The sequence below is a fragment of the Boleophthalmus pectinirostris genome, unplaced genomic scaffold (genome assembly GCF_026225935.1).
Source record: "Boleophthalmus pectinirostris isolate CB_2022bp ecotype Guang Dong unplaced genomic scaffold, ASM2622593v1 HiC_scaffold_22, whole genome shotgun sequence".
Classification (NCBI taxonomy): Eukaryota; Metazoa; Chordata; class Actinopteri; order Gobiiformes; family Gobiidae; genus Boleophthalmus; species Boleophthalmus pectinirostris.
In genome coordinates, this window is record NW_026571190.1 from 35,833,395 (window position 1) to 35,861,280 (window position 27,886).

The window sequence follows — 27,886 nt, forward strand, 5'->3', positions numbered from 1 at the left end:
CATCTAGTGAAGGTGTACGGAGTTTAAAAACACGGTGGAGCGCTTGTATGACCTGTTTGAGAGAACAATTCAACCTAAATATGCAGCGTTTGTGCGTTAAAAATGTGTGAATGAAACAAAAAACGACTCCGGTTATGTTTTTAGACGAGGAAACAACATCATAAACGCAACATAAATCAGAAAATAGTGTAAAACGCCGCTTTAAGACACAACTTATAAGAAAAAGGACCAACACAAAAACAGAAATGACCAGCGTTTTTACTGTGGGAAAAGGTAAATGAACACAATACAGCTGAGGTGTACGTTTTACAGTCAGTGACCTCATAAAGTCTGCATTAAATATCAAAAAGCATACAAAAAGCAACCATTAACCCACAAACCTCCCTGAATGCTCACAAACAGGGACAGACAATATTATAATAATGTACATTGCACTGTTAAATGTTTAGGTTTTTTTGTATTTTTTCTTTAAACACCAATATAGCATCATCTCAAAAATGCCCCGAACTGAGATCTTCTGAGCTCAGTTGACTCTAAAATGGTTCTTAACAGTATATGTACAATTATTGCATGTGAAAATCAGTCGAGCACACCCTAATGTAAGAACGAGGACATTTAAAGTGCCCATGACAGGTTAGGCTACTAATTTCATTAAAACACAGTTAATATTTGAGATTTTACTAAAGATTTAAATTTTCCTTTTCCTAATTTGACCATTTTTTAGGCAACCGTACCGTAAACTAGGCCAAAACTCCTCTAATGTTCAGAAAAATAGAAGATTTGAAAGAAGAAGATTTGAAAGAAGAAGATTTGATTTAAATTTGAGATTATTTGATGAATAAAAACACAAAAAAACACTTTTATTTTGTTGAGATAAAATTTTGAAGTATCAGAAATAAGTGCTTCTTACTTGTAAACATAATTCTCCCCACTTTCTGTAACATATTTTTCAACATTTTTCGACAAATTGCTTCTTGATTGATTGTAAAACTATAATCTATATTTAATTTCAATTTTTATGTTTTTATTCTACCAAATTAAGTAAAAAATTGAAACCTGTCATACGCACTTTCAGCAAGAGGTGGCCAAAAATATGAAATGCTTTTGTATTCATGCTTCACAAATTAAATAGTTTTATCGTTATTATATTCTAAAAGCAAATGTAATTAATTTAACTTTGTTTAAGTGCACTGTGTAACTTTTCTGGTCACCTGCTTGTAACCATGGAAATGTTTCTGCTTTGATTATTCCACAAAATGGAAGTAAACTTGGTAATCACAACAGAGACAGGTTAAAGGTCAGATCTATGAAAAAGCGAGCCTGCACATGATAAGAATTCACGTTTTGTTTTCATTTTTTAAGGTATTTCTGAGCTATAAAACACCTGTAATTGAACAAATGCAAGGGAGATATGTTTAATGCCCTACTGTGGAACATTCCAGGCCAAGCAATAACATCTCCAAGTCGCAAACCCAAGTTACCAAGTGCATCTTTAAATAATTTGCTAAAATGTGGCCGTAACAACATGATTAAAAGTGGTTTATTATCGATGTACGTGAAGGACCACAGATACTTTACACAGCTCATATGCAGTGGAGTGCTTCTGTCAAATACGGTAGAAAACGGTGGAACATTTCTATCTCATTATGAATTACAAACATTTTCATCATGGCCAAAATATAAAATCAAATTAAGTCAAAAGTTAAGAAACCAAAGGACCAAAAGAGGTAAGAATCAGTCCTCGTTTGTCGTATTTACGTAAGTCCAGTGCTGTTTTACGGATTGGACAATGCTGAGCTTTTCTTCAGAGTAACTTTACTGGCGGAGGGTTCGTCAAATGATTTTCTCCATGGATATTTTATTGCTCTGTCTGGAATGCTCCACAGTGTGACATTAAACAGCTCTACCTTACATTTATTCAATTACAGGTGGTTTTATAGCTCAAAAAAAACTAGAAAAACAACGTTCTGGCTGTGAGCGACAAAGCAATAACATCTCCATGGAGAAAAGCGTTTGACGGACCCTCTACCGGAAAAGTTACACCTTTAATGCACCTTTAAAACACCAGAGCCCCGCTTTAAAACACCAGTCTGCTGATGGTGTTGAAGCCCCCTCCTCCTCCCCCTCCTCCAGATGGGCCGCAGCTCCCCGGGGGGTTGTTGTCATCTGAACCATTGGGCTTGGACGAGCAGGAAGACGAGGCTTGAAGAACTTGGGTCCGTGCGTTCAGCTCCTGCTCCTGACATGAGAAACAAAAAACGAAACGCACATTTAAAACGGTCCTATATTAAGCAAAATTGACTCGTGTGAGCTTATAATGTTACTTCCTCAAAAACAGACCCGGAGTTGTGTTTTGTTTCATTCGCACACGTTTGAGTAACCCTTTATTATCAGTCAGTCTACATCTCCAAATGTCTCAAAATGCTCTGTTCCACTTTGTGATGTTGTGAAGCGGTATTTCTCAAGATAACAGCTACTGTTTAATTTCTGTTCAGTAGAAATAGGCAATTCCGGGGCTGAAATTATCCAAATGATTCTATTTAATGTGTATGCAATTTAAAAACACAATGTATTACCACTAGGGATGTAACAATAACGGAAATATCGTGACATCGTATAGTCAAAGTTCTCACAATAATATCGTGGACCATCACAATACAAGTCTCTTTGCTTAAATTAAGAGTTATGGTGCAGCAATTGCTAAAAAAGACAGGGAACTACATAGACCATGATCCTTTGCTCCGTTTCAGTGCAGACTACAAGAAGAAATAACAGTTCTAAGCACTTTTAAGCCGTAGTTCTTTGGATTAAGTCTTGTCAAGGCATTTTAAGAGGAAAAAAGTAGCACATTAATAGTTTGTTCGCAGCCTCCACGAAATATCGCAATAAATATCGTACCGTGAGATATAAATTGTGAAAATACCGCACCGAGAGATTTGGATATTATTACATTCCTAATCGTGAGCTTTCCCACGATATTGCAATAAATATCGTACCATGAGGTTCATACCGGGACAATATCGTATCGTGAGACTTGGATATCGTTACACCCCTAATTACCACATGACATCACAAGGTGGAACGGCGTGTTATCTGTTTGAGACAAGAACAGTGTGTGCGAATGAAACAAAACACAACTCCAAGTATGTTTTTGATGAGAAAACATTAAAACAGATCAGAAAATAGTGTAATATGAGGAAATTGTATGTAGAAATGTAAATGTAGAACTACATAAACATACATTTTACTAAAACTACAGAAACTCATTGGAGAAGTTAGACATGAATAAAAGATATGGGTGTACTTAAGTTTTCTTCTTCCCACTTACTGTCCTACTTATTTTTGAGCAAGAAAATAAAAAAAATAAACATTGTAATAATATATACACAAATATTTCTTTTAAATTCATACACTAAGCCTATTGTCTTGTTCACCCAGAAACTTCTACAGTCATTGTGTTACTGCAGCACCATCTAGAGGCGGGTTTCTGGAGTTACAAAAGTACTTTATGAAATGTCACATGTCGGTACTGCTCAGTGACTTGTGAAATTACCTCTCATACGTTTCACATTGCGTTGTGGTCTATTACAGTGTGGTTTCTTGCCAAAGGCATTTACTCTGAAGAACATTTTGTCAGATAAATAAGTGAACTTACTGAAGCCTTAACTCAAGTACACTCCCAAGATGTAGTACACACCTTCTCGATGTTTTATCTTTATGTTTACTACTTTCTACATTATGGATACTGATGATATCAAATATATGAAGCCAGATGTATGGGATTATGTAGCAAATATTTTAAAAAACTGAATAGATTTTATTTTAGATGATTCAGATTCCTCCCAGTATCCACCCTTTGCTTTGAGAGCAGAGCTGCAAACCCTTGGCCTTCTCTCTTTGAGCTTCTTGATCAAGTCTCCTGAAATGGTTTTCACTTCACATAGTGGTGCTTTGTCAGGGTTCAGGGTTCATTAGTGGAATGCGAAAAGTGAAGTGTGGCTACAGTTGCAATCAACATTCTTCAACCCCCACTGCAAATTAACTAGCAGCTGTTGACAAAAAAGAAATCAGACAAGAACAATTTGAATAGCTCGACACAATTAATGTCACAAGTTTTTTGTAAACAGCTGTTAGTTTGTACTTTTTACCAATAAATGTAATTTGCAGTGGGGGTTGAATAATTTTGATCGCAACTGTATATTGTATAAATATAAAACATGGCATCAATTATTATTATTTACAAACTAGATCGTAAATAGTACGATACGAATAGTACGATAGAAAAAACATCATGACGTGTATCCAATCTTAACTGATAGTATATAGGCCGGCCCTGACACAGATCTACTGACATGTCCCCCTGTTAAACTGAACTGAGACCTTTGACTGAGGCACAAAGACAAAACTGAAGCAACTGTGCAAAACCTCTGTAGCAAAAACTGACCTTCCCTCGGGATCAATAAAATATGTCCCTTTCTCTCCCTCTCTCTCTCGACTTATTCTGCAAATACGCAAAGGAATACGAATTGGCCTCAGTATATTTCTTACCTGTAGGAAGAGTTTGTTGTCTTTGATTATCGCATCCAGAAGCTCTTTGTGTAGTGGAGGCTCTGCGTTCATCCTCATCCCATTGGCCACCCCAGTCCCGTTTACGCTTTTCCCGGGTATCTCCTGTTTTCTGTACATGAGCACGTACGCTGTGTCCTTGGGGAAGCGATTTGTAATATTTTGCACCGACTGAAAGGAGGCATAAGTGACTCTGCTGTCATTGAACAAAAGCCAGTCTTTGTCTGCGTGTCCACTAGGGGGCGATGTATTCCCCTGCTCATGTGAAGCTGCCAGAGATGAGCAAGACGGGATACAGTCTGCCCTGTTATCATCTTTTAAGGAAAGGCAGTTGGCGAGATGCTGCGTCCCATCCACTTCACAGACATTTCGACCATAAGAATAATAATGTCCACTTTCTGAGGACAAACCTGAGTGCATCACCACAGAGCAGAGTACATAAGGGACTGAATGAACCGATGTGTCCTGTACAGCTCCATCTATCCTCTCCTCTTCCTCATTCTGAGAAGGTTTGAGCTTTTTGGCCAGGTTCTCGCTGCATTCTGGGGAATCCTCTTGCAAAGATGTAGGAGATGGTTTGGACGCGTGTGTGTGCACAGGAAGCCTCATCAAAGCTGGAATGGTGACATTGTCCAAAATCTTTCTGCGCACGTGGCATTTTGCGTCATATGCAAATCGCAGGAGAGTCAAAATGAGGTACTCAGGTGCAGACACTATTTTTAACGTCCTCTCTGCTCTTTGGAGGGAGCTGCACTTTTCACAAAAGTAAGCATTATCTGCATCAAGGATTTCTGGAGCCAGGAAATAATTGACCAGATCAGGCACTGAGAGGGGAGGCTCGCTGGTCACTGGCACAATAGAAACACTGCTGGCTGGTGATTTCACTGGGCCTGACTCAGGGTTTTCACTGCCACCGTTGACAGATCCCTGACAATGAGGCTCTGGCCCCATCATGGGTCCAACTGTGGGCCCCATCATGGGCCCCATCATAGGCCCCATCATAGGCCCCATCACGGGGCCCATCACGGGGCCCATCACGGGGCCCATCACGGGGCCCATCATAGGGCCCTCGGCAGGGCCACTGTCTGCAGAGGTGGCAGACGGGCAAAAGGCCAAAGACAGGTCTGTAAAAGGCTCCTCTTTCTCAGAGATGCTGTTGCAGAGCATACAGCGGATCCCGGTGATCAGCTTTCCACCAAACGTCCTCTCTATTAAAGTTCTGCTGTCACAGTCAGCAAAAGATTGTGGTGACACAGGTTCCTCTGGAGAGGTCAGACTTTTGGGGCCGTTGTCATGTCTGTCGTCAGCTGAGACATCTTTGGGTTCAGATGACTGCAGGATCTGAATCGTTTTCTCCTCTTCATGCAACCTTTATATTGAAATAAAAAATAAAAACATAGAACATTTCATTCAAATGGTAAATGGTAAATGGTCACATTTTTCTATAGCGTTCAAAAAGACTTTTTCTAAGTTTATACTGAAGGGTGGTGAGAATAGCACATTTGAATGAAGTGACATCCAAAACGGTAATAATTAATCGTTACTGTACCGGTCTAGAAGAAATCTGAGGTATTCGGAGCAGTCCTGCTGGGATCCAGCATTAAACCAGGGAGGCCGAGATGCTTCCAAGAAATTTTTGGGAGCATATGCTGCCCTCTGGTGGATAAATTATGAAAAAAAACCTTCTTAGACTCCTTTTGCCAGCACCCCTTACATTACATATATGATGATAATACACATGTTAAACTAACCTGAGTATGTGCAAGAAAAGCAAACAACAACTGAAGCTTTTTCATTAGCCGCTCAGATCCATTTAGATTTAAAGACAAAACATGTCTCCTAAAACTGAGGGGAGGTTACGATAAGGAAGTTAACATAAACACAAAAGATCCTAAAACATGAAAAAAAAAGGACAGGCTTGATTTTGTGACTTACTCTGTGGCCATAAAGAGGGTCTGGATGATGCTGTTCATGTAGCAGGTATTGCCCAGGTTGACCAGGCCTGTTTTTCCAGTCTCAGACTTCCCAGACGGTCTCAGAAAACCCGGAGCAAAGGAGTTAGACTGAGAGGTCCAGGCACTTTGATTCAACACTAACTTAATCTCGTCTTCTTCAGGTTTTGGGAGGTCCTGACAAAATATATTTAAACATTGTATTAACAAAGTGGATGGGAAGTATTAGCAATGTTATATTGTGCACTTTTTACCTTGATGGACTCAAGTATGTGATCATAAAGGTCTGGAAATCCAGAGTAGTGGTACATCATACAGTGCATAAGTTTGGAAAACTGCAATAAGAACTCCTTGCTGTTGGGATGTCCATCTGTTGTTAAGGACTGGACTAATGGAACCACACGGGGGACAACCTTTTCAAGCAAAAATAAAAAGACAATGAAATCTGTGACAAAAAGTATGCGAAAGAATGTGTTCAAATTACAAATCTGTTTAATCATCTTGATTCAATAAAGAGACATAAATAAGACTACAAAGGGGACAACTGAGGTTTACTAAATGCATCATTTGTAACTGAAGGCAGTGTGACTCAAACAGTAGATTAAATCATTGTGGTGGGCAAGAGGGACATGTGTTTTTAGGGAAACATACCAAATGAAAAGCTTCCGGAGAGTGCTGGAAACTCAGCAGCATGTGTGACAGGACAGCGAGGGCTCCCTGACGCACAATGGGATACCACAGACGATTAAATACCTACAGAGAGAGTAAAATACACACAAAACTTTAAATATGATTCAATCTGGAGTCATAAAAAAATAATATGAACATGTTATTACTAACGAGTTCAATTTTTAGCTGTGTCACGTCGATGAGGATAGTGAACTTCTGAACTGCAGCCAGTCCTTTCAGTAGTGCAATGACCCAGATATCCACATTGTGGGCCAGAGGCCAGGACAGCCAATCGATCATTCTAAACACAGAAGTATTGAGGTTAGGTTTAAAAGGCAGCCCACTGCCACTTCAAGATGGTGGGTAAGTTGTAGATCACCTGCAGAGGGCCTTGGTCATGTTTGCATCTTTAACACTGTGGTCTGTTGTTAAACTCTTGATGAGCACCGTGATCATCTGAACTGGGATGTGCTGGACCAGACAGGCCAAGGCAATGGAGGGCTCATATGTCAGTTCTGCCAAGAGACAATGTTCACATCAGATATGTTTGAACACGTAGCAAAAAAGACCACTGTTTGTTGTCAGCCTCACCTGTTGAGGATATGATAGAAAAGACTTCCTGTAGTGATGGCAGCAGTGTAGTGGGATCAGTCTTCCAGATGTTCTGGAGCAGCGTGCTCACCCTGGTCACTTGGTTTACATATTCTCTCAGTTCTTGCTCTTCATTGGCAAAGCACTGGAAGTAACTAATGGTTCTCACGAGCTGCTGACAGAACAGACCTCCAGTCTTGTCCTTTGGGATACACTGTACAAAATCTGACAGCAGAGTGCTGAGACGTGCACACAGAGCAGGGTCAGGACGCTCACAGACCATCCTCAACACCTCCACTTGGATCACACTAAAGATTTCCAAAACAGACGGGCAGCTAATGAGCAAACGCAGGCAACTGTGAATGAAGTCAATAATGGCTGGATCTTTATGGTGCAGCTCGCCATAGCCCTGCTGGAGCAGACCCAACACAAAGTCTTTGCTGAAGTATCGCTCAAACTCTGGGCGGTGGTACCGGGCGTACGCCTCCAGAACCTGGAAGCCCACCTGCTTCTGAAAAGCATCTTCCCCGAGCAAAATGAGGTGAGTGGTGAGAGTAAACATGGCCTGGCACTGCTCCTCTGTTACAGCTTTCTCCGCCGCCTCCACCACTTTCTTTATAATGACCTTCTTCACGGGAACTGGATGATTTGAGCTCATAAGGCCCTCCAAAATCTTGTCCATGGTGACGGTCTGAAGGGGTTAAAAAAAAAAAAATTGTATGTTAAATTTCAAAATTAATAAGAAAACATTAAGCACAGTGTTAAACAAAGATTTTTTAGGACAATGACAAAATTATTATTATTATTATACACTCAATTGGAGAAAATCGGGTACACAAACAAAGGCTCAGTTAAAAATTTTTATACAATCTGAAATCCATTTTTGTCTTATTTCCAAACCATGGAAGCAAGAGAAAATGCATAAATGTCGTTTAATTATTCTATTATTATTATTATTTTATTATTTTTATTTCTTTATTCATTATTATTGTTATTATTATTACTATTTATTTTATTTAAATCATTTATTTGTAATTATTTTTTTATTATGTCTATTTTCTTTTGTCATTATTTATCGATTTATACCATCGGTGTTTACTTCTTGTCTGTCTGGCTTATGTTCTCATGTTTATAAGTCGAGGGTGGGGTTCTAGGGAGAAAAACTTAAAAATGAAGACTTGTTGTGTAACATTGGTACAGAATATTTTTGCGAATATATGACGGAGTATAAGGGTCAGATAAAAAAAATTAATAAAAATGCTGGCACTACGAGAATAAAGTCGTAACATTTCAACATTAAAGTTGTAATATTATGAGAATAAAGTCGAAGCCAGAAAAAGTCGTAATTTTATGAGAATAAAGTCTTTTAAAAAAAAATGAGAATAAAGTCGTAATTTTAGGAGAATAAAGTCGTAGTCAAAATAAAGTCGTAATATTATGAGAATATAGGCTGCTTGGAAAGTATGAACGAGTGGAGAATTTGGAGCATTTTGTAAAGGAGAAGAATCCGTGTATCATTCGTTCATTCAACTGAACAAGGACTGAATCAGGACTAAATCGGGTCCGGAACCAAACCAGAAAGACCAGGATTGAGACCGGGATCAGACCAGGACTGAAAATGGTTTAGTCCTAGTTTAGTCCTGGTTTAAGTCACGGAAATGGGAAATGGCGTTTCCGTGACTTTAAAATGCCATGTGGGACTCTTGCGCCGCATACGGACTGAACCAGGACTGAACCAGTACTGAATCGGGACTAAACCAGGACTAAACCTTTTTCAGTCCTGGTCTGGTCCCGGTCTCAGTCCCAGTCTCAGTCCTGGTCCTGATCCCGGTCTCAATCTTGGTCCCTGACTCAGTCCTTGTCTAAGTCCTGGTCTCAGTCCCGGTCTGATCTCGGACCTCGTTTAGTCCGGGTTTAATCCTGGTTTAGTCCTGGTTCAGTCCTGGTTCAGTCCTGGTTCAGTCCTGGTTCAGTCCTGGTTCAGTCCAGAGGCGCAAATAATGAAGAAAATTGTAGTTCGTTTTCTTATATTTGATTTTATATTGGAAAAACAAGGTTCTTCTTCTGCTGCATTTTTCACTTTGACTTTGATTTTATTATGACTTCATTCTCGTAATATTATAACTTTATTCTCATAATATTACGACTTTATTTTAACTTCGACTTTATTCTCATAAAATTTCGACTTTATTCCTGTAAACTTATTTTTCGGACAAGGTGTGCTCTCAGTCAGAGGCACAACATTTTGGAACAGTCTGCCACTATCAATAAGAGAAACTTCAACTCCTGCCACCTTCAAGTCCTCCTTAAAAGAGTGGTTAAAGAAAAACCAGACTTGTGGACACTTTTAGTATAGATTTGTTACTTGTTTTTGCTTTGTTTAAATTTGTGGTGTTACCTGCCAAGGGACTACAGATGGAAATTAGCAGTCTTGCTATAATCTGGCATATTTACACTGCAATGTTGTAGATGTTCATTAATATGCACTGTCCCTATTAAATAAATAAATAAATAAATAAATGAATGAATTAATTAAAAAAAAACCTTATGACTTTATTCTCGTAAAATTTCGACTTTGTTCCTGTAAACTTATGACTTTATTCTCGTAAAATTACGACTTTTTCTGGCTTCGACTTTATTCTCATAATATAACGACTTTAATGTCGAAATGTTACGACTTTATTCTCGTAGCGCCAGCATGTTTTTTATTTTATTTTTTTAATTAATATTATTATTTAATTATTTATAATTATTTTATTAATTATATAATTATTAATTACATCCATACATTTAGGAAATAACAACAACAAGTTCTACAAAGTGTGGAAGTTCATAAAATAGATATAGATAGATATGAAATAATAAAATGAATGAGTAAATAAATGAGTATTTAGTGAGTATAATATGATGAGTGTCGTTAACGCGGTGCTCAGTGTTTGTGTGTGGACGCTAGCTGTTAGCTGCTGTTTGCTTTGTTTTGTCTGTGTTTCAGGTGTGGCAGCTCTTAACATCACCTCTAACCTGTACAGAGACCAACACGCGGTTTAGTAAGTAAATCAGATCTCGATGAATGGCAAAATGAAGTGACAGTAAAACTATAAACAAATAAACCTGACAGGGCAGAGGTTAGCTCATTCGAAGCACTGACTTAGCATAAATACCGCCCTTATCTGTGGAAACATACACTCTTATCCGCAATGTCTTACCCAAATCAAGCATGTCAACAGTCTCCGCACTGAGTATTGTGATCGGTTTTTCGCTGTTAACCGTCCTTTGAAGCCAAATTCGCCTTATTTTGATTTATTTGGGAGCTCGTCCGGCCCAAAAACAGCTGATTAACCATACACCGACGTCATCTCTGAGACCGAGTGGTTGTAAGACCCTCATGGAAGCGCTTTACAGATGCCTGACTGAAATTATTGTTAAGAAATAAAATAAAAGCTTAGCACGTTGAAAGATTTGGGGACTATACTTAATTATTCACTCAGAATATATATGTATATTATTTTTTATTATTTCTATTTTAGTTTTCAATATATAGTTATAGTATCATTGACGATGGCCATAAATGTTTAGTGAAATTAGAATATTTTGAACTGTGGACACCAGCAACAGTGTGAGGGCTCCCACTGTTTTTCTTTCTTTTAATTTTTATTTTTTAAATTTATTTTTTTAGTAGGAGCTTTGAAATTAGATACAAGTTTTCTGCCGACCGTGGCTGAATCAGAACCGCTTTCAAAACGATATACATCAGTATTTTACAACCACTAATTATTAACATTAACTAATTAAAAATAAATAAATAAATAAAAGCAGAGAAATTATATAATTTAGCCTTTAAATACTTACAATATCATGCATTAAACTGTATTATTTAAACCTGAGTCACAAAATTGGTCAGTCATATCCTCTGGAAAGCAACATACTGAAAATTTAAGTTAATTTCTGTTCTACTAGAAATACTACTTCACTTATTTTATTTATTTTATTTGTTTACATTTTGTATGTGCTAACTGCTGTAATTTCTTGTATTTAATTTCTTGTATCTTTTTGTGTTTTGTAAAGATATTTTGTTTCATTTATTCAATAACTGTATGATGACCTCTTGTGTTAAAATAAATAAATACAAAAAATATAAATAAAATAAAAGATTCTGTCCAGGCTTTAGGTTCTCGCGATATTTGCCTCCACGTGATTTAGCGTTACGCGGGTGCCCGAGAAGAAACCCCCGCCGCCAGCGCGAACGTGCTCCGTGCGGTGACCGGTGCGTCTTTCATTATAAACAACAGGAGAGTGACCGCTTAACGGGTAAAACTCCGCGATATTCTCACCGAGCGCGATCGTTAGACACCTATTAACTGACTATTCCCCTCCATTAAAAGAAGAAATCCGCCAAAATGTCCGAAAGCCCGTCCACCGAAGAACAGCGGGAGGAACAGACTGAACTTGATGAAGCCGGGGGAGCTGAGGTAAGATGCTTTTACAATGGGCTTTGTCTAAATTTGGCACCGTTTACGCATTTTTAACCTCATTTCTTCAGTTAAAACTCCCCGAGCGTTACCGTCCGTGTGTATTGATCTTAAATTCGTCGGGATTCCTCTTCTCTCTTTGTCAGTGCCGCCTGCTGCGTAGAGTTGTGCTAGTTTAGCCGCTTTAGCTCTTAGCTCCTGACAACAGCGCCTTCATCTCATCCACCGGGGAGGGAAGTAACAGTGGGGAGGACTTCATTTGTTGTGTAAGAGCCTATCCCAACAGCTTACCGCCATTAACTCTAATTTAAATCCCTCAAAATGTCTCCGTGTGTCTCATATTTTGGCAGAGCTGTGCGTAATTGGGTAAGTTGCGCCGCACTGTGCCATTTGCGCCTTTTGTTTTCAGGCTGAGGCATGGTGCAGTCTATTACACTTTCCATGAGTCTGTGTAATTGTTTTGTGGGTCCACATGCTGCCGCTGTTGCATGTTTTAACCTTCTTGTGTAAGTTTACATCGCTACTGGAGGTATAATCTTACAAATTTAAGACTAAAATGACAGCAGTGGCATTATGCAAGAGGCTATGGTGGCATCCCATAGTTTGAAATAGTCCCTCAATAGTCTAAAAACAGCCTGGACTACACATTGGCCTCACAAAATCACACTTTGCTGCACATTTACTTATCCTAAATGTTAAAAAATGACCATACCGGGCTGAAAGTACTGCTTTAAGTTTATAAATACTCCATTCTTCAGTTTTGTAAAAGGAAATTAAAGTCTTCTGCCACCATACTCTCCTCAGAATCTATGAAAAACACTGTGGACTATATTTTGGAGTAACAAAATTAGACTTTGCTGCTCATTGTATTATCATAAACTTGTAAAAGAGCGTACACTGGGCAAAAATGACTGCTTAAAAAAAGTTAAATATTGTCAGTAAGTGGCGTTTATACAAAATGAATGAGATTAAATGATTCAAATTAAAATAATTTGTGCCACCATAGGCTTAACAAACACTGTAAAATGTTGTGCGTTTATTCCGTACAGGAAAAGTCTGACTCCGATGCGGGGAAAGAGTCTTCCTCAGATGCTGGTGCTGATGGACCCGATGCCTCCTCTTCCTCCTTCTCCCCATCCAAAGCATCCTCAGCGGGCTATGAAGAGAAAGTGGTAAGAATTCTGTAAATAACATGACTTCTAGGCCTGTAATGACAACATATTTTGAAGTGCTATATATTGCTGAAGTAAATATAGATGTTTAACAATAATATTGAAAGCAAACCATGAAACAGAATCACCCTCAAAAAAGTATTCTTGTATTCATGAGCTGTAATAAGTGAATTAAAGTAAAATATAAGTAATATAGTGTAGTATAGTAATTATTGTGACTTATTGCTCATTAAATGATAGATAGAACAATATATTTGGGGGGGCATGTTTATAATGGAGACTTTTTCCTTGCATTAGTGGGAAAATGTTGGTTATTTTTCTGTACTTCTGTAAGATTTGAGCTGTAGAAGGTTGAATTATGAATGTCTATGACTCATTATAGAAACAAACTATGTATTTGTAACAATGTGTTATTTATTGCAGTTTTTTAACAATATGAACATTTAGACATATTATTTTGAACATTTTTAGGGGATAATAATAATAATAATATATAAATTCTACTTCATGGTTTGGCTTGAATATTATTGTTTATCGTCTATATTTACAGGCCTAATGATTTCTCCTCAATTCCACCACTGATTCACTGATTTCATATTTTGTTTTTGTAGAAAACCGATCGGACGAACAGGTTTGAATACCTGTTGAAGCAGACTGAGTTGTTCGCTCACTTCGTCCAGCCGGCCGCACAGAAGACCCCCACGTCCCCTCTGAAGATGAAACCGGGGCGCCCACGCATCAAGAAAGACGAGAAACAGAACCTGCTCTCGGCTGGAGAGTGAGCGATGACAGTTTTAATAATGCGCAATATTAAAATAGACGCCAACTGATCTCCGTTTATTGATTTTGTGTTTCCCAGCAACCGTCATCGGCGCACGGAGCAGGAAGAAGACGAGGAGCTGCTGAACGAGAGCACCAAGACGACCAATGTGTGCACGCGCTTCGACGAGTCCCCCTCTTGTAAGCACTTACTCTGCTGTTCTATATTTAACAGACCCACTAAATGAGATAAACTAAAAGGGTTCCCACACACGACTGAAAAATTCTGGGAAATAATTAGTTTTTCAGACATGGTAAACGCATAGAAATGAGAAAAAATGCCAAATCGAAATGATATGTTTTGTTTTTTCTCCACACTTTCCTTTGCTGTATCAACTTTGCTGTATCAACTTAAGTCTTTTACTGCCACCTATTGGAACGTTTGGGTATTAAAAAACAGCCACTCAAAATTCAATTAGTCAATAAAATTATTTTGCACAAATGTTAACCTAGTGATCTAATGTGTATTTGCATAATTCATTTACAATAATTGTGGCCTCCAGGTTTATCTGTATAGGTTTAGACCACATCTTTTATTATAATAACTGTATAAAAGGAGGTTATCTGTTTGGAGACGCTATAATTACATAACTTAAAAATGCCCTGGGAAATGATTTCAAGCAGAGTTTTGAAACTTCTAATTCTGTTTTCTTTTGTTGTCCAGATGTGAAGACCGGAAAAATGAGAGACTACCAGATCCGTGGTTTGAACTGGCTCATTTCTTTATATGAAAATGGAATTAACGGCATTCTCGCTGATGAAATGGTAAAGAAAAAGAAAGATTGCCATAACCAGGAGTGTTATAGTTTGACATCTAAATAGCTAAACTAAATATTCTTGATTTCCAGGGTTTGGGGAAAACTTTGCAGACAATTTCTTTATTGGGGTACATGAAGCATTACAGAAACATCCCCGGGCCTCACATGGTGCTCGTGCCCAAGTCCACCCTCTACAACTGGATGAACGAGTTCAAACGCTGGGTGCCCTCCCTGCGCGCAGTGTGCCTCATAGGAGACCGAGACCAGAGGGTATGTCAGTGAAAAACGATTAGGCCTGTCACGATAATTACTATATCAATCCATTTATTTTTACTTTTCTTACATCAGTCTTAGTCGTGTTGCCAGGGGTTCAAACGACAATACAGTTTTTGTTGGAATAGGAGCCAAGAAAGAAAGTCACAGTCAATAACAATTTCTTTTATATATTTTATGGAAATTACGATTAAATATTGACTTATCGTCTAATATATGAAAGATGAGGTAATTTTTTTTTTGTTATTTTTCTGTTCTACAATAAGATTTGAACTGTAGATGATCAAATAAATAACTTCTTAGAATGTTTTTTGGGGACAATTCCACTTTAGGCTTATTGTGTCAGAGCTATAATTAGATCAATAATGACAATATTGACACTATCTCTTAACATATTTTGTTATTGTGTTATTGTGACAAGCCTATAAATGATGACTAAACATATGTTATTAAGTTCTTTTTTCAGATCAAGAGTTTGTTTTCATAGCTGACAGTTTCGACTGCTCCCTTTGGTCTTCCTCAGAGTGGTCACATGATGTTGCTGTGATGTGTCCGGTCAGCTGATTTATACAGGTTTTGGCACTGTCTTCCTACCGGTGGAGGCAGGACGACAGCGCCATCTGCAGTCTGACTTCCTCAAGACAGTATCCCAGCGCCAAAACCTGTTTAAAGCTGAGAACGCAGGAACATCACGTGACCACTCTGAGGAAGACCGCTAGTGAGCAGTCGAAATTGTCGGGTATGAAGACAAACTCTTGGGCTGAAAAAAAAGAATCTAATAACATAAATTATCAGAAGAACAAATTAACCTCACTGGACTGATGACTAAACATAACAACAAATACTTACAACAAATCATGACAAGAAATACTAAATCAAACAAAACATGACAACAAATACTAAATGAATAAATGTATGTATGTGTTTGTTTTTCCTTTGTTTTTAGACTGCACTGATCAGAGATGTGCTGCTGCCTGGAGAATGGGATGTGTGCGTAACATCCTACGAAATGTTGATCATTGAAAAAGCAGTGTTCAAGAAGTTTAACTGGAGATACCTGGTCATTGACGAAGCTCACAGAATCAAGAACGAGAAGTCAAAGGTTTGAAACAGACTTTGCTTTAGTTTTTGTGTTTATTTTTTTACATAAATTAACTTTCAAAATGTCAAATTGCAGTTGTCTGAAATCGTGCGAGAGTTTAAGACCACAAACCGTTTGCTTCTGACCGGAACCCCGCTGCAGAACAACCTGCACGAGCTGTGGGCGCTGCTCAACTTCTTACTGCCAGACGTCTTCAACTCCTCTGAGGTACGATTCGATTTTTAAAGATCCTATGTTACTTTAAGCCATGTTATAATGTTTTTACCTCATCAACCTCCTCATAAATTTAATACTTGATTAAAGATGTATCTAAGCTGCATTTATACATTCATTTATTTGTTTAATTCCACTCTGAACTAACTTTTTAAAATCTTTTTTCTCCCCACAACAGGATTTTGACTCGTGGTTTGACACAAATAACTGCCTGGGAGATCAGAAATTGGTTGAACGTCTTCACACTGTATGTACTTAATCCAAGATATTTTCAGAAAAGTTTCCAAATACAGTTGTAATTAGAATCTTTAAGTTCTTCTCTTCACGTTCTGTTTGTTTGTTTAGGTGTTGCGTCCTTTCTTGTTGCGTCGTATCAAAGCTGATGTAGAAAAAAGTCTTTTGCCGAAAAAAGAAATCAAGATGTACATCGGCCTGAGTAAGATGCAGCGAGAATGGTGAGTGTTTCTTAGTTTCTTAGTTTAAATTAGTTAAAAGGAAAAATATGATATAAGTCGATGCACTGATTTTATGATATTTCAAAACTCTTTATAAAACTAGCAGAACTATTTCCTTATTTTCAAGGTTTAAGATTTCTTTATTAGTATCTAAGAAGAGTAAATTTTTTAGCAGAAGGGATCACAGCAGCCCAATAACATTCAAACTAAAACACACAAAATTACACAGATACATCAGGAATTCAACACTAATGTCCTATTTTCATTAACTCTCTAAACTATAGAAAACCATATTTTTAAACCGTCTTGTTTTAGGTACACAAAGATCCTGATGAAGGACATTGACATTCTGAACTCGGCCGGTAAAACGGACAAGATGCGTCTGCTGAACATCCTGATGCAGCTGAGGAAGTGCTGTAATCACCCGTACTTGTTCGACGGAGCGGAGCCCGGACCCCCCTACACCACCGACCTCCATCTGGTCGTCAACAGCGGCAAGATGGTGGTGCTGGACAAACTGCTGCCCAAACTCAAGGAGCAAGGTGAGGCAGAGTCGAGAGAACTGAAAGGATTTAACAGTGTTCAGTCAAACTCATGCTGGTTTTCACTATATAGAAATTTTTACTCATTTTTAGTAGAAAAAACACTGTGTTATTATGTTTTCAGTTCATCTTCATTCTGGACTCATGGTTCATTTTTAAAACCAACAAGGACAGTGACATCACAAAACAACAAACATTTAAGATTTTAAGACAGTACTGAATCTCATATTTGTGAGTGACATTATTATTTCATTGTCCGATTTATTCAGTCTGCAAATAAAACTGTGCAAGCTGCTCTAAGAATTTTAATGTAAAGTCTTCACTCGTGCAGTAACAAACATCTCAATCGCATTCGTACATTGTGGCCTCCTCAAAATCACCCGCAAAGTTCATTGTAGGCCACCTGTAGTCTTTGCAAACGGTCTTTTTTGTACTTTATGCAGAGGTGGGCTGTGTACAATGGTGTATTTAAACAAATACAACTTTACATCATTTGTTCAAGAACCAAACTTGCGCATAAAAGTATTTTGCGCGAGCGTAGAGCGTCCTACGCTGTCTATACGTATCATCATCATCTGCAATATTCACAGTGATAATATGCCCAAAGTATTTATCTTATATTATATTTATTAATTTATGTTATTATGATATTAGAATGTTTTTTTTGTTTTTTTATGTAAATCAAATCTACTCTGTCATATTACTATTTGACTCTTTACTAGTCCTATTCTAACTATTCAGGAAAGGTCTGATTCTTTTTTTTATTATTGATTCTTACTAACATTAATATCTAGCTTCAGTACTAGTTTTAATGTTTATTAGTGTCTGAGTTACCAGTACATTCATCAAACCTAATTCAAGCAGCATTTATTAAAAAGGTGAACATTTAGTACACACATTTCAAAGTGAAGTTCTTTGAGAAATTGGGGGAAAAAACATGTTTACCTCCCCGACCTAACATCTCTGCTCTGTTTGATGTCCAGGGTCCCGTGTCCTCATCTTCAGTCAGATGACCAGGGTGCTGGACATCTTGGAGGATTACTGCATGTGGAGGAACTACGGCTACTGTCGCCTGGACGGTCAAACGCCTCACGAAGAAAGACAGGTGTGACAAACGACAAATATGAACCGTGCTGCTTTTCCGTAGGGCTGGATTTCACACAGTCTTATTTTTCCCAGATCTCTATCAACGTTTTCAACGAACCCAACAGCAGCAAGTTTCTCTTCATGTTGAGCACCAGAGCCGGAGGTCTGGGCATCAACCTGGCCACAGCCGACGTCGTCATCCTGTACGACTCCGACTGGAACCCCCAAGTGGATCTGCAGGCCATGGTAACGTTTGAATTGTTTGCGCAGACACAAAAAGACTATCTATCTTGTTTATATAGCACATTTCATAAACAAAACAGTTTCCAGTGCTGCACAATACAGATAACAAAAAAAAACAAGTGCTGGGAATATAAAATAAAGGTCTATTTAACTCCACTAGTCCTTGTTAAGAAAATAAAACTAGTTAAATTAAATTAAATAAAGAGCAAAAATAGCAGTAAATAAAAAGGTAGTACAGAGGACCATACTCAAGTGGTGTAAAAAAAATAAAAAAGTTAAAATAAAATAATAATAATAATAATAATTTAATAAAATAATAACAAATTTAATACATTACGTAAATAAAATTAAAAATAAATAAAATAAAAATAATTAATACATAAAATAACAAATAAATAAATACATTTTTAAAAAGTGGGTCTTAAGACGAGACATTCCACATGGTTCCCACAGTCATGGAATTTTAGTATCCCTTTCACACAACTATAGCATTCTGTTAAGTTCTCATTAGGTTATTATGATTATTTCCGAATGTCTGCTCCTTTTGTTTAAAAGAGACGACAATAAATGCACTGACAGGATTTTGAATGTTAAAAAACTATAAAACCAAACCATAAGGTGAGTGAAAAGGGTTAACATTTCATATTTAGCCCTAAAAGTCTGATCAGTTCTACACACATAGGGTGCTGTAAAGTCATGGAAAAATTCACTTTAGGTCATGAAAATGTTTTGAGATTTTGTCAGTGAAAAAGAGTGGGAACCCTGGCTCCGCTGTGAGGGCTGTTCAGACATGCGGGAGGCAGAGTGGTCCTATAATGCAGAGGGACAGACTGTGTAATCCGTTTTTTCTTTTCAGGACCGAGCTCACAGGATCGGTCAGCAGAAGCAGGTGCGTGTTTTCAGATTCATCACCGAGAACACAGTGGAGGAGAGGATCGTGGAGAGGGCTGAGATGAAGCTGCGATTAGACTCCATTGTGATCCAGCAAGGTAGTTTTTCACCACTTGTACCTGCATTTTGGATAAATATTTTTGTCGTTTCTGTTCGTAGCCAACAACTCCTGTACTTAAAATGGATTAGTGAGAGTGTTAAGACATGTTATAATGCTGTTGCTCCTCAAAAAATATCCAGAGTTGTGTTTTAGTTGTTGTGGAAAAAATATGTGTATCTTGATGATAAATAATTAATCCATTTGTGAAGCCCAGAGTTGTTTTGTTTCATTCACACATTTGAATAATCCTGATTTATTAGGCTGCTCTTTGTAGTGTTAGTTTTCAAGTTAACAATTACATTTTTACTTTTTGTTCAGTAGAGATTGTCAATCTGAGGGCTGAAATCAACCAAATAATTCTAGTGAAGGTGCATGGCATTTAAAAACACAAAGAACTCAGCCTAAATATGCAAGATTTGTGTGTTAAACATGTGTGAATGAAATAAAACACTCCAGTTCTGTTTGTGAGGAGGAAACAACATTAAAACAGATCAGAAAACGGCGTAATATGGGCTCTTTTAAACTTTCTCAGGACGACTGGTGGACCCGAGCGCCAACAAACTGGGCAAAGATGAGATGCTGTCGATCATCCGTCACGGAGCCACACACGTTTTCTCCTCTAAAGAGAGCGAGATCACGGATGATGACATCGACGCCATTCTGGAGAGAGGAGAGAAGAAGGTAAGGCTGTAATCGAACTCATAAGAATAACCGTAGTATTTGAGTTTTTGTGATGTTTTAACTAAACTCTGACTGTGGCCTCGCAGACGGCGGAGATGTCGGAGAAACTGTCGTCTCTGGGTGAAAGCTCTTTGAGGAACTTCACCATGGACACGGAGGGCAGCAGCGTCTACACGTTTGAGGGGGAGGACTACAGGGAGAAGAAAAAGGTCTTTTGTCCTGTTAATTATTTACAAATTTGTCTAAGCTGTCCAAAAAATACTAATCTTCTAATTTGCTGTTTATTAAAAAAAATCAAAACAGGTCATTACCAACTGGATCGAGCCTCCCAAAAGAGAAAGGAAAGCCAATTACGCTGTGGACGCTTACTTTAGAGAAGCTCTGAGAGTGAGTGAGCCCAAAGCCCCCAAGGTACGCATTTCTATTTCTGTTTTATTTATTTATACGAGTAGTTGTTTATGCATTTATTTAACATGGTTTTGTTTTGTGTTTTAGGCTCCAAGACCTCCTAAGCAGCCAAATGTCCAGGACTTCCAATTCTTTCCACCACGACTTTTTGAGCTCCTAGAAAAAGAAATTCTCTTCTACAGAAAGACGATTGGCTACAAGGTACAGAGACTATTTTTATTTAGTTTCTTTTTAAGTAGGGCAGCATTTAACTATTTCTTGATTATTCCTACCCTCTTTCAGTGAACATAATCTCAAAATAATTGTTGTTGCAGTTTTAAGGATGTTTTCTGTGTGTAATGTTTGTCATATTCAGTGTGTACCTGTCTCTGCTTTAGGTCCCTCGTAACCCAGAATTGCCAAACTCAGCTCAGGTCCAGAAAGAGGAGCAGTCCAAGATCGATGAGGCAGAAACGCTAACGGAAGAGGAACTAGAGGAAAAGGAAAATCTGCTACAACAGGTAAGTTATTCCGTATCTGAAAGCTGTAGATGAGGAGACTTTTTTTGAGGAATCGTAGAAACATCTGTGGAAAAACTGTGTAACCAGAGACATAGAGTGTCCCAAAAAAATTGACATAATTTTAAAAGCAATTATCTTGAAAACTACAAAGTCTAGCTCGGTGATGATGCTGGTGTTGGTCTATCAGATCGTTTATCCCTGCATAACCAGCCTTCCTCTTAAAATTTTTGAGTCCAAATTTCTTTGCCAGTTGATGCTTTTCCAAATTTTGGGTGTGTGCGGACAGATTCCAAGACACAAAATGACTTCTCTTTAGGAGTCAACGGCATGACTCAACCTGAAAACAAGCAAACACTAAACATTAAATATAAAATCTTCATCTGTTTCTATACATTTTGTGGAAATTTGAGGTTATTTCAAAATTATTGGGCTGCGAAATGTCAAATTTATGTATTGAAAAAATGTGCTCTGTAACTGTTGTTGTTGTGCTTCTCATTTTGATCTTTAAAATCTTCAGATTAACCCACTCTACATGATCCTGGTGTTTTCATTTCGCTATTATGTCTGTAAATCAGTTCCTATTCCCAATATTGAAATTGGCTCCAAACTGCAGGCCTCAGTGAGCTTCATTTGACTGGATCTGAACACTGTCCTTAGTCCACTTCTTTATACAGTTTATGGGTGTTACCTAATGAAACTGCTAAAGAGACAAAGAATAAATTATCACACTGTCACTTTCCTAAAACCCAGGGCTTTACCGCATGGAACAAACGCGACTTCAATCAGTTCATCAAAGCCAACGAGAAATGGGGACGTGATGACATCGAGAACATCGCCAGAGAGGTGGAGGGTAAAACTCCCGAAGAGGTCATGGAATATTCAGGTAAAAACATGAAAATACATAGATATGATTTGAATTAGTTTAGATTTTTGTTGCTAAACGTGTGTATGTGTACATGTGCAGCTGTCTTCTGGGAGCGCTGCAACGAGCTACAGGACATAGAAAAGATCATGGCTCAGATCGAGAGAGGAGAAGCCAGGATTCAGAGAAGGATCAGCATCAAGAAAGCACTGGACTCAAAGGTATGTTTAAAAGAATTGCGATTATGTTTAGATTTCTGTCAAAAGTATCGATAGATCAGTCAATCAACAACTTAAATCCTAATAGGCAATTCATTTCGCTTATCTCTGGTCGTGCACAAGCCATAAATAATTTAAATTAAATCAAAAAGAAAAACAAATACATACAACAAACGCCATACATTCAAACCTCAGTGCATCAGGGACACAAAAGCAAATTTACTTTCCATTTAAAAGCTTTATGGCAGAAGGAATAAAAGATTTAGCGTAGCGGTTGGTCTTTTGTTGTGGAGTGACATATAGTCTCCCAGAGGACATTTGCACAAACTGTGAGCGCAGTACATGGTTAGCTTGGCTCAGTATGGTTGATCTTAGTCTTTTGGAGCGGCCTTTGTCTCAAACCAAATCCTCCATCTGAACACCACTGATTTGCCACACACTTTTACTACTTTTGGTTCAGACTGTGCTCATCTTTCACAGATAACCCATAAAACCAACAAGTAAAAGAAAAAGTCAACAAACTTTCAATAAAGGAATGATACAAATTATTTAAAATGTTTGATGACACGGTAACACTTTATAATAACTACACCTTATTTAGCCTTATTTAACCACCTGGTTTTAGCCACATTCAAGTAGTCAGGATGGTGCCACCTAGTGCCTCCACTCAATTTCATTTCTCTCCAGCGACTAGGTCAGGAATCGGAATACACTAGACGGTTCGCAAAACCCCGGAAGTGCGAGTTCGGGCACCAGCCAATCAGCAAAGATTCATATATTCTGTGATGACAATGATTCCCAAAATCGAGGATTTAAAGCGGGAACATAGAGAATGTTTGGTGAATTTTATCAAGGGGAAAAGACGTTATTGCTCTTCTTCCTACGGGATTTGGGAAAAGCTTAATATACCAGTTAGCCCCGTTATCGGTGCATTACATACATCACGACCAAACAGCAGCGATTGGTTAAATGATAAAAAGTCCCCGCCTAACATCGAGCGAACGAATTCCAACACTGCAAGGTTACAGTTTCTACGAAGTGAAACCAGCTGATGAATTGGGCGAACATTCAAGTCCAAATGGTTATTATCACACCATTCCAACTGATACCAAAACTAGTATTGAAACTAGACACTCATTTGAACAGGTATTGATACTAAAAAAGTCAGAGTGACAGGACAAAAATGAGCCTTTCCTGAATAGTTTTAGAATGATCTTGAGCTGAATCAGACGAACACAGACTAGTATACACCCATGGACCATTATGGAATCTACCTGGACCACTGAAGGATTACACAGTTATAAAACCATGTGAATAAAGACTTTTTATTATCATCATGGTATCAAAATCTGTATGAAGTATCAAGTCTGTTCCTTTGTTTTGAAATCAAGTTGCAAATTTTAGTATCATGACAACGCTACTGTAAATTAAACATTTCCTGACCTCTTCTCTCTCCGTTAGATCGGCCGCTACAAGGCTCCATTCCATCAGCTCCGCATATCGTACGGCACAAACAAAGGCAAGAACTACACGGAAGAGGAGGACCGCTTCCTCATCTGTATGCTCCACAAACTCGGCTTCGACAAGGAGAGTGTCTACGACGAACTGCGCCAGTGCATCCGGAACTCGCCGCAGTTTCGCTTTGACTGGTTCCTCAAGTCCAGGACAGCCATGGTGAGTGTTTCGTTTGCTTGGTAGTTTAAAGGTTTTATATTATGCAAAACAGATTTTAGTGAGCTTTAAAGGTGCACTGTGTAACCAATCTGCATTTATTTAATTAGATGTTTTTATGGCCTAGAAAATCAGTTATTATCACCATGAGCAGGGTCAGCTCGGTTACTCATTGCACATTTAAGACACTCTATAAAGTATAAATGTATATAAAACAGACCCAGAGTTGTTTTGTTTCATTCACACATTTTTGAGTAATCCTGTATTATTAGTCTGTCTACATTTCCAAAACTAATAATGCTCTGGTTCACCTTGTGATGTCATGAAGTGGTGGTTTTCAGGTTAACGGCTCCTTTTTACCTTTTGTTCAGAAGAGATTGGTAATTCCAGGGCTGAAATTCTCCAAATTATTCCAGTGAACGTGTATGGAGGACTTTTTTTTATTTTTTTTTATTACCATATGACATCACAAGTAGGGGTGTGCAAAAATATCAAAAATGTATATATCGTATTGTTTAATGTACTGATACAGTATCGATATCATGGGCCGCTGTATCAATATATCGCCAAGAAGTATATTTTGGTATATTTTACTAAATAATTTTGTTACAGCGCTACAGTTTTGTTGCTTGTTTAGTAGAAGGAAACTTGTTTATGCGACAAGTTTGACATTTTTGATGAGTCAAATGTTTCTTAAACCACTTGTTGTGCGAATTTAATATGAAACACAAAGACTTTTAGTGTCACAGCCATGATTTAACTTTTATTTTTTATTGAATCAACTCGAAAGCTCACTGTATCAAAATATGTATCGTGTCGTGACCCATGTGTCGAGGTATGTATCGTATCGGCAACTTCTTAATGATACGCAGCCTTAATCACAAGGTGGAACAGTGTGTTTCCAGTATGAGAGTCATAAATATTGTGCTGAATAACTAAACTGATTTAATTAAATGCCTAGTATCATTTGTAAATGTGATGACTAATAAATGGATAATAGTTGTGTCAATGTTTTATAGCCATCAAACTCTCCCTCATCTAAGGCTCAATTTCTTCAGTTTTTGTTTTGAAAATGTAGCTGAGCAGAGGAAAAAAATTGGAGACCCCTACCATAGCCTATAAATATATATTTTTTGAATAGATTAGAAAAAAAAGATGTCAAAACTGTCAGGTATGAAAACAAACTGAACCTTGGTTAGAATAAATTACCGGAAGAGCACATGAACCTCGATTGGACCACAGCCTAAATATGCCGGGTCTGTGTTTTCAGCATGTGTGAATGTTAATATTAAGTGCATATTTTTCTCCAGGAGCTGCAAAGGCGCTGTAACACACTGATCACACTAATCGAGAGGGAGAACATGGAGCTGGAGGAGAGGGAGAAGGCCGAGAAGAAGAAGAGAGGACCAAAGACTGGATCTGTAAGACTTTAAACTCTGTTCTATAGAATCATCCAACACATTAATGTAAAAAAACACCCAACAGCGAACCTACATAAACATGAAAAACCAAACACTGAACCTACATAAACATGAAACGCCAAACACTGAACCTACATAAACATGTGCCTGTCATTTCCTCCTCAGGCTCAGAAGAGGAAGTCTGAAGGGACCCCAGATGGACGCGGACGCAAGAAAAAGCTCAAGTTGTGAAGACGTCAACATAAATTCCCTGAGAGCAGCTGTGGTCCCAGTATGGTTAGCCCTAGTGTCTGTAATAATGTACTGTCGCCCCCTAGTGGACTGATGTCGTCATGTTCGGTAGAGGTGCTTGTCACTTCGGAACACTGCAGCTGTGCTGGTCTAGTTTTATTGGCTAGTCATTTTTTACTAGTGCTTTACTCAAATGTATTTATGCCCGTTGGTTGTACCACATTCCATTGCTTGAACAATATGTACCATTTTATTTTAAGAAATCTGTTCAGTTCTTTCTATGTGAAGTAGGAAATGTTTCGAACTTCAAAATAAACGTCCCTTTTTTTAATAAGTGTGTGAATAAATAAAAACACGAGAGTTTCCAAAAACATTTATATTTGGCAGCGGAAGAATCATCCAGATTTCAGCTGACGCACAGACAGCTGATGATAAAACACATAATATATACGGTCATATGAATATAGAATTATAAATTTGATACTGCACCGTTTGAGGAGTGGTTCTTTCAAGTTTCACCAGGGTTTACTTCTATTGTATATACAGATTGTTTTGCATCCAATTACACCCATAATTAGCAGAAAAAATGTAAAAATAAAAAATTGCATTTTTAAAAATAACATTTACAATCCCTTTCAGTGACACCATAATGGTAATATTATTACTAAGCCTGGGCCTGTACATTCACTGTGGGCTTTTTAAACCCCGCAGTGGCATCAGTACTAAACACATTTTCATTCAAAGTCAGTTTCAGCCAACATTCAGTCTGTTCTTTACTCTTCACAGAACAATTAACAGTGAATCACAATATTAAAAATAGTAAACTAATTAGCGGAGGTACAGAAAATTCTCATAAGTTGGGCTTGCATGCATTTGCAAACAATTTTTTACAACCTGATGACCAACCAAATCAATATAAACTACATTTCAAGTGGCTCCTATGATAAAAATAACTACATTTGAGGCATGAAGAAGCGCCAACATTCTGTGCAGTCTGCAGGATGTGATCTGCTCGACTCAGTGCTACGTCAGTAAGGCGGGAGGAGCTGGAGGAGACGAGTCTTTACAAAGTGACTGGCACTAGACCTCCGAGCTGTCTAACCCGCCCCACATGCTGGCAGTGCCCTGGCTGTAGCCGTGGTACGCGGAGGACGAGGACGTGTGGTAGGGCGGCTGCTTCTTCTCTTTCTTCTTGCGTCTCACCAGGAGAATCACCACCACAGCGATGATGCAGGCCAGGAGGATCATACCCGCCAGTCCCACCAGCAGGGGCAGCATGGAGGAGTCAGTGGGCTCCCTGCCAGAGCTCTCCAGCAGGGGGCGCTCCTGGTAAGCCTCGCGCTCCCTGCCAGGAGACCAGGGCTGGCGCTGGCTGATCACCAGGCGGTCCGAGCGGTCCAGGGCGATGTGCTGGATGTTGGTGCCGCGGTTGTTGTCCACGCCGATGTCGAGGGCGGGGCCGGGGAGCGCGGGGGCGGCGCGGCGGTGGCGAGAAGAGGGCGGGGCGAAGGAGGACATGCTGTGCTGCAGGTACTCCACGCTGCGTTTGCCGATGTTACGGTTGGCGTTTTCTTTGGAGCGGACGGTGTAGATGGTGTGGATGAACCATTCTCTGCCAGCAGCCACCTGGACATAAGAACGTAGATTTTAAACAGATTTCCTCATTTATTTTATTTTAACTTCACTTATAATAATTGATCTTAACTTATTCTTATTATATTTTTACTTATTTTTACATATTTATTTAATTTGTTTATAAATACAACAAAGAGTGTAGTTTACACCTACACAGAAAATACAACAGTTATTCACTTTTGTCAGTTTAATTTCTAGAACAAGACATTTTTCACTAAGATCAACTAAACCAAATTAAATATGCCGCAGCCTTAAAAATACTGTATATGCCACTGTTTATATTGTAAAAAAAATTAAAAATATACTAAAATAAAATGTGTAATCATTAATAGCGATGTAAAAAGTGGAAGAAATAAAA

The 27,886-nt window shown here is 38.4% G+C and overlaps 3 protein-coding genes across 4 annotated transcripts in view; 1 reads left to right on the forward strand and 2 right to left on the reverse strand.

Moving 5' to 3' along the window:
* Window positions 1-242: 242 nt before the first annotated feature.
* usp38 (ubiquitin specific peptidase 38) lies at window positions 243-11,165 on the reverse strand. Of its 2 annotated transcripts, none has more exons than XM_020920431.2 (11): window positions 10,985-11,163; window positions 7,779-8,469; window positions 7,567-7,702; window positions 7,359-7,488; window positions 7,170-7,271; window positions 6,773-6,931; window positions 6,502-6,695; window positions 6,318-6,411; window positions 6,116-6,222; window positions 4,549-5,935; window positions 243-2,239 (listed from the first exon to the last, which is right to left on the reverse strand). In XM_020920431.2, the coding sequence occupies exons 2-11, from the start codon at window positions 8,458-8,460 to the stop codon at window positions 2,078-2,080; spliced, it is 3,153 nt and encodes a 1,050-aa protein (XP_020776090.2). In that variant the 5' UTR covers window positions 8,461-8,469; window positions 10,985-11,163; the 3' UTR covers window positions 243-2,077. The 2 variants fall into 2 exon arrangements, with proteins under 2 accessions (XP_020776090.2, XP_055014741.1); XM_055158766.1 differs by lacking the exon at window positions 243-2,239 and adding an exon at window positions 2,255-4,049 and having other exon boundaries at window positions 10,985-11,165.
* An 819-nt stretch (window positions 11,166-11,984) lies between these two features.
* smarca5 (SWI/SNF related, matrix associated, actin dependent regulator of chromatin, subfamily a, member 5) lies at window positions 11,985-26,227 on the forward strand. The gene is made up of 24 exons (XM_055158767.1): window positions 11,985-12,247; window positions 13,297-13,419; window positions 14,031-14,197; window positions 14,279-14,379; window positions 14,903-15,003; window positions 15,087-15,266; window positions 16,216-16,371; window positions 16,447-16,578; window positions 16,763-16,831; window positions 16,930-17,039; window positions 17,355-17,581; window positions 18,565-18,686; window positions 18,761-18,913; window positions 19,767-19,899; window positions 20,434-20,582; window positions 20,669-20,791; window positions 20,886-20,993; window positions 21,078-21,191; window positions 21,368-21,490; window positions 22,241-22,373; window positions 22,455-22,573; window positions 24,032-24,244; window positions 25,552-25,662; window positions 25,828-26,227. Exons 1-24 carry the CDS (start codon window positions 12,176-12,178, stop codon window positions 25,891-25,893), a joined length of 3,105 nt encoding a protein of 1,034 aa, XP_055014742.1. The 5' UTR covers window positions 11,985-12,175; the 3' UTR covers window positions 25,894-26,227.
* A 50-nt stretch (window positions 26,228-26,277) lies between these two features.
* Window positions 26,278-27,886, reverse strand: part of frem3 (Fras1 related extracellular matrix 3) — an 82,624-nt gene continuing 81,015 nt past the window's right edge. Inside the window, 1 exon segment of the mRNA XM_020920434.2 lies at window positions 26,278-27,519. Within this exon segment, the coding sequence (XP_020776093.2) occupies window positions 26,974-27,519 (546 nt within the window). The 3' untranslated portion in view covers window positions 26,278-26,973.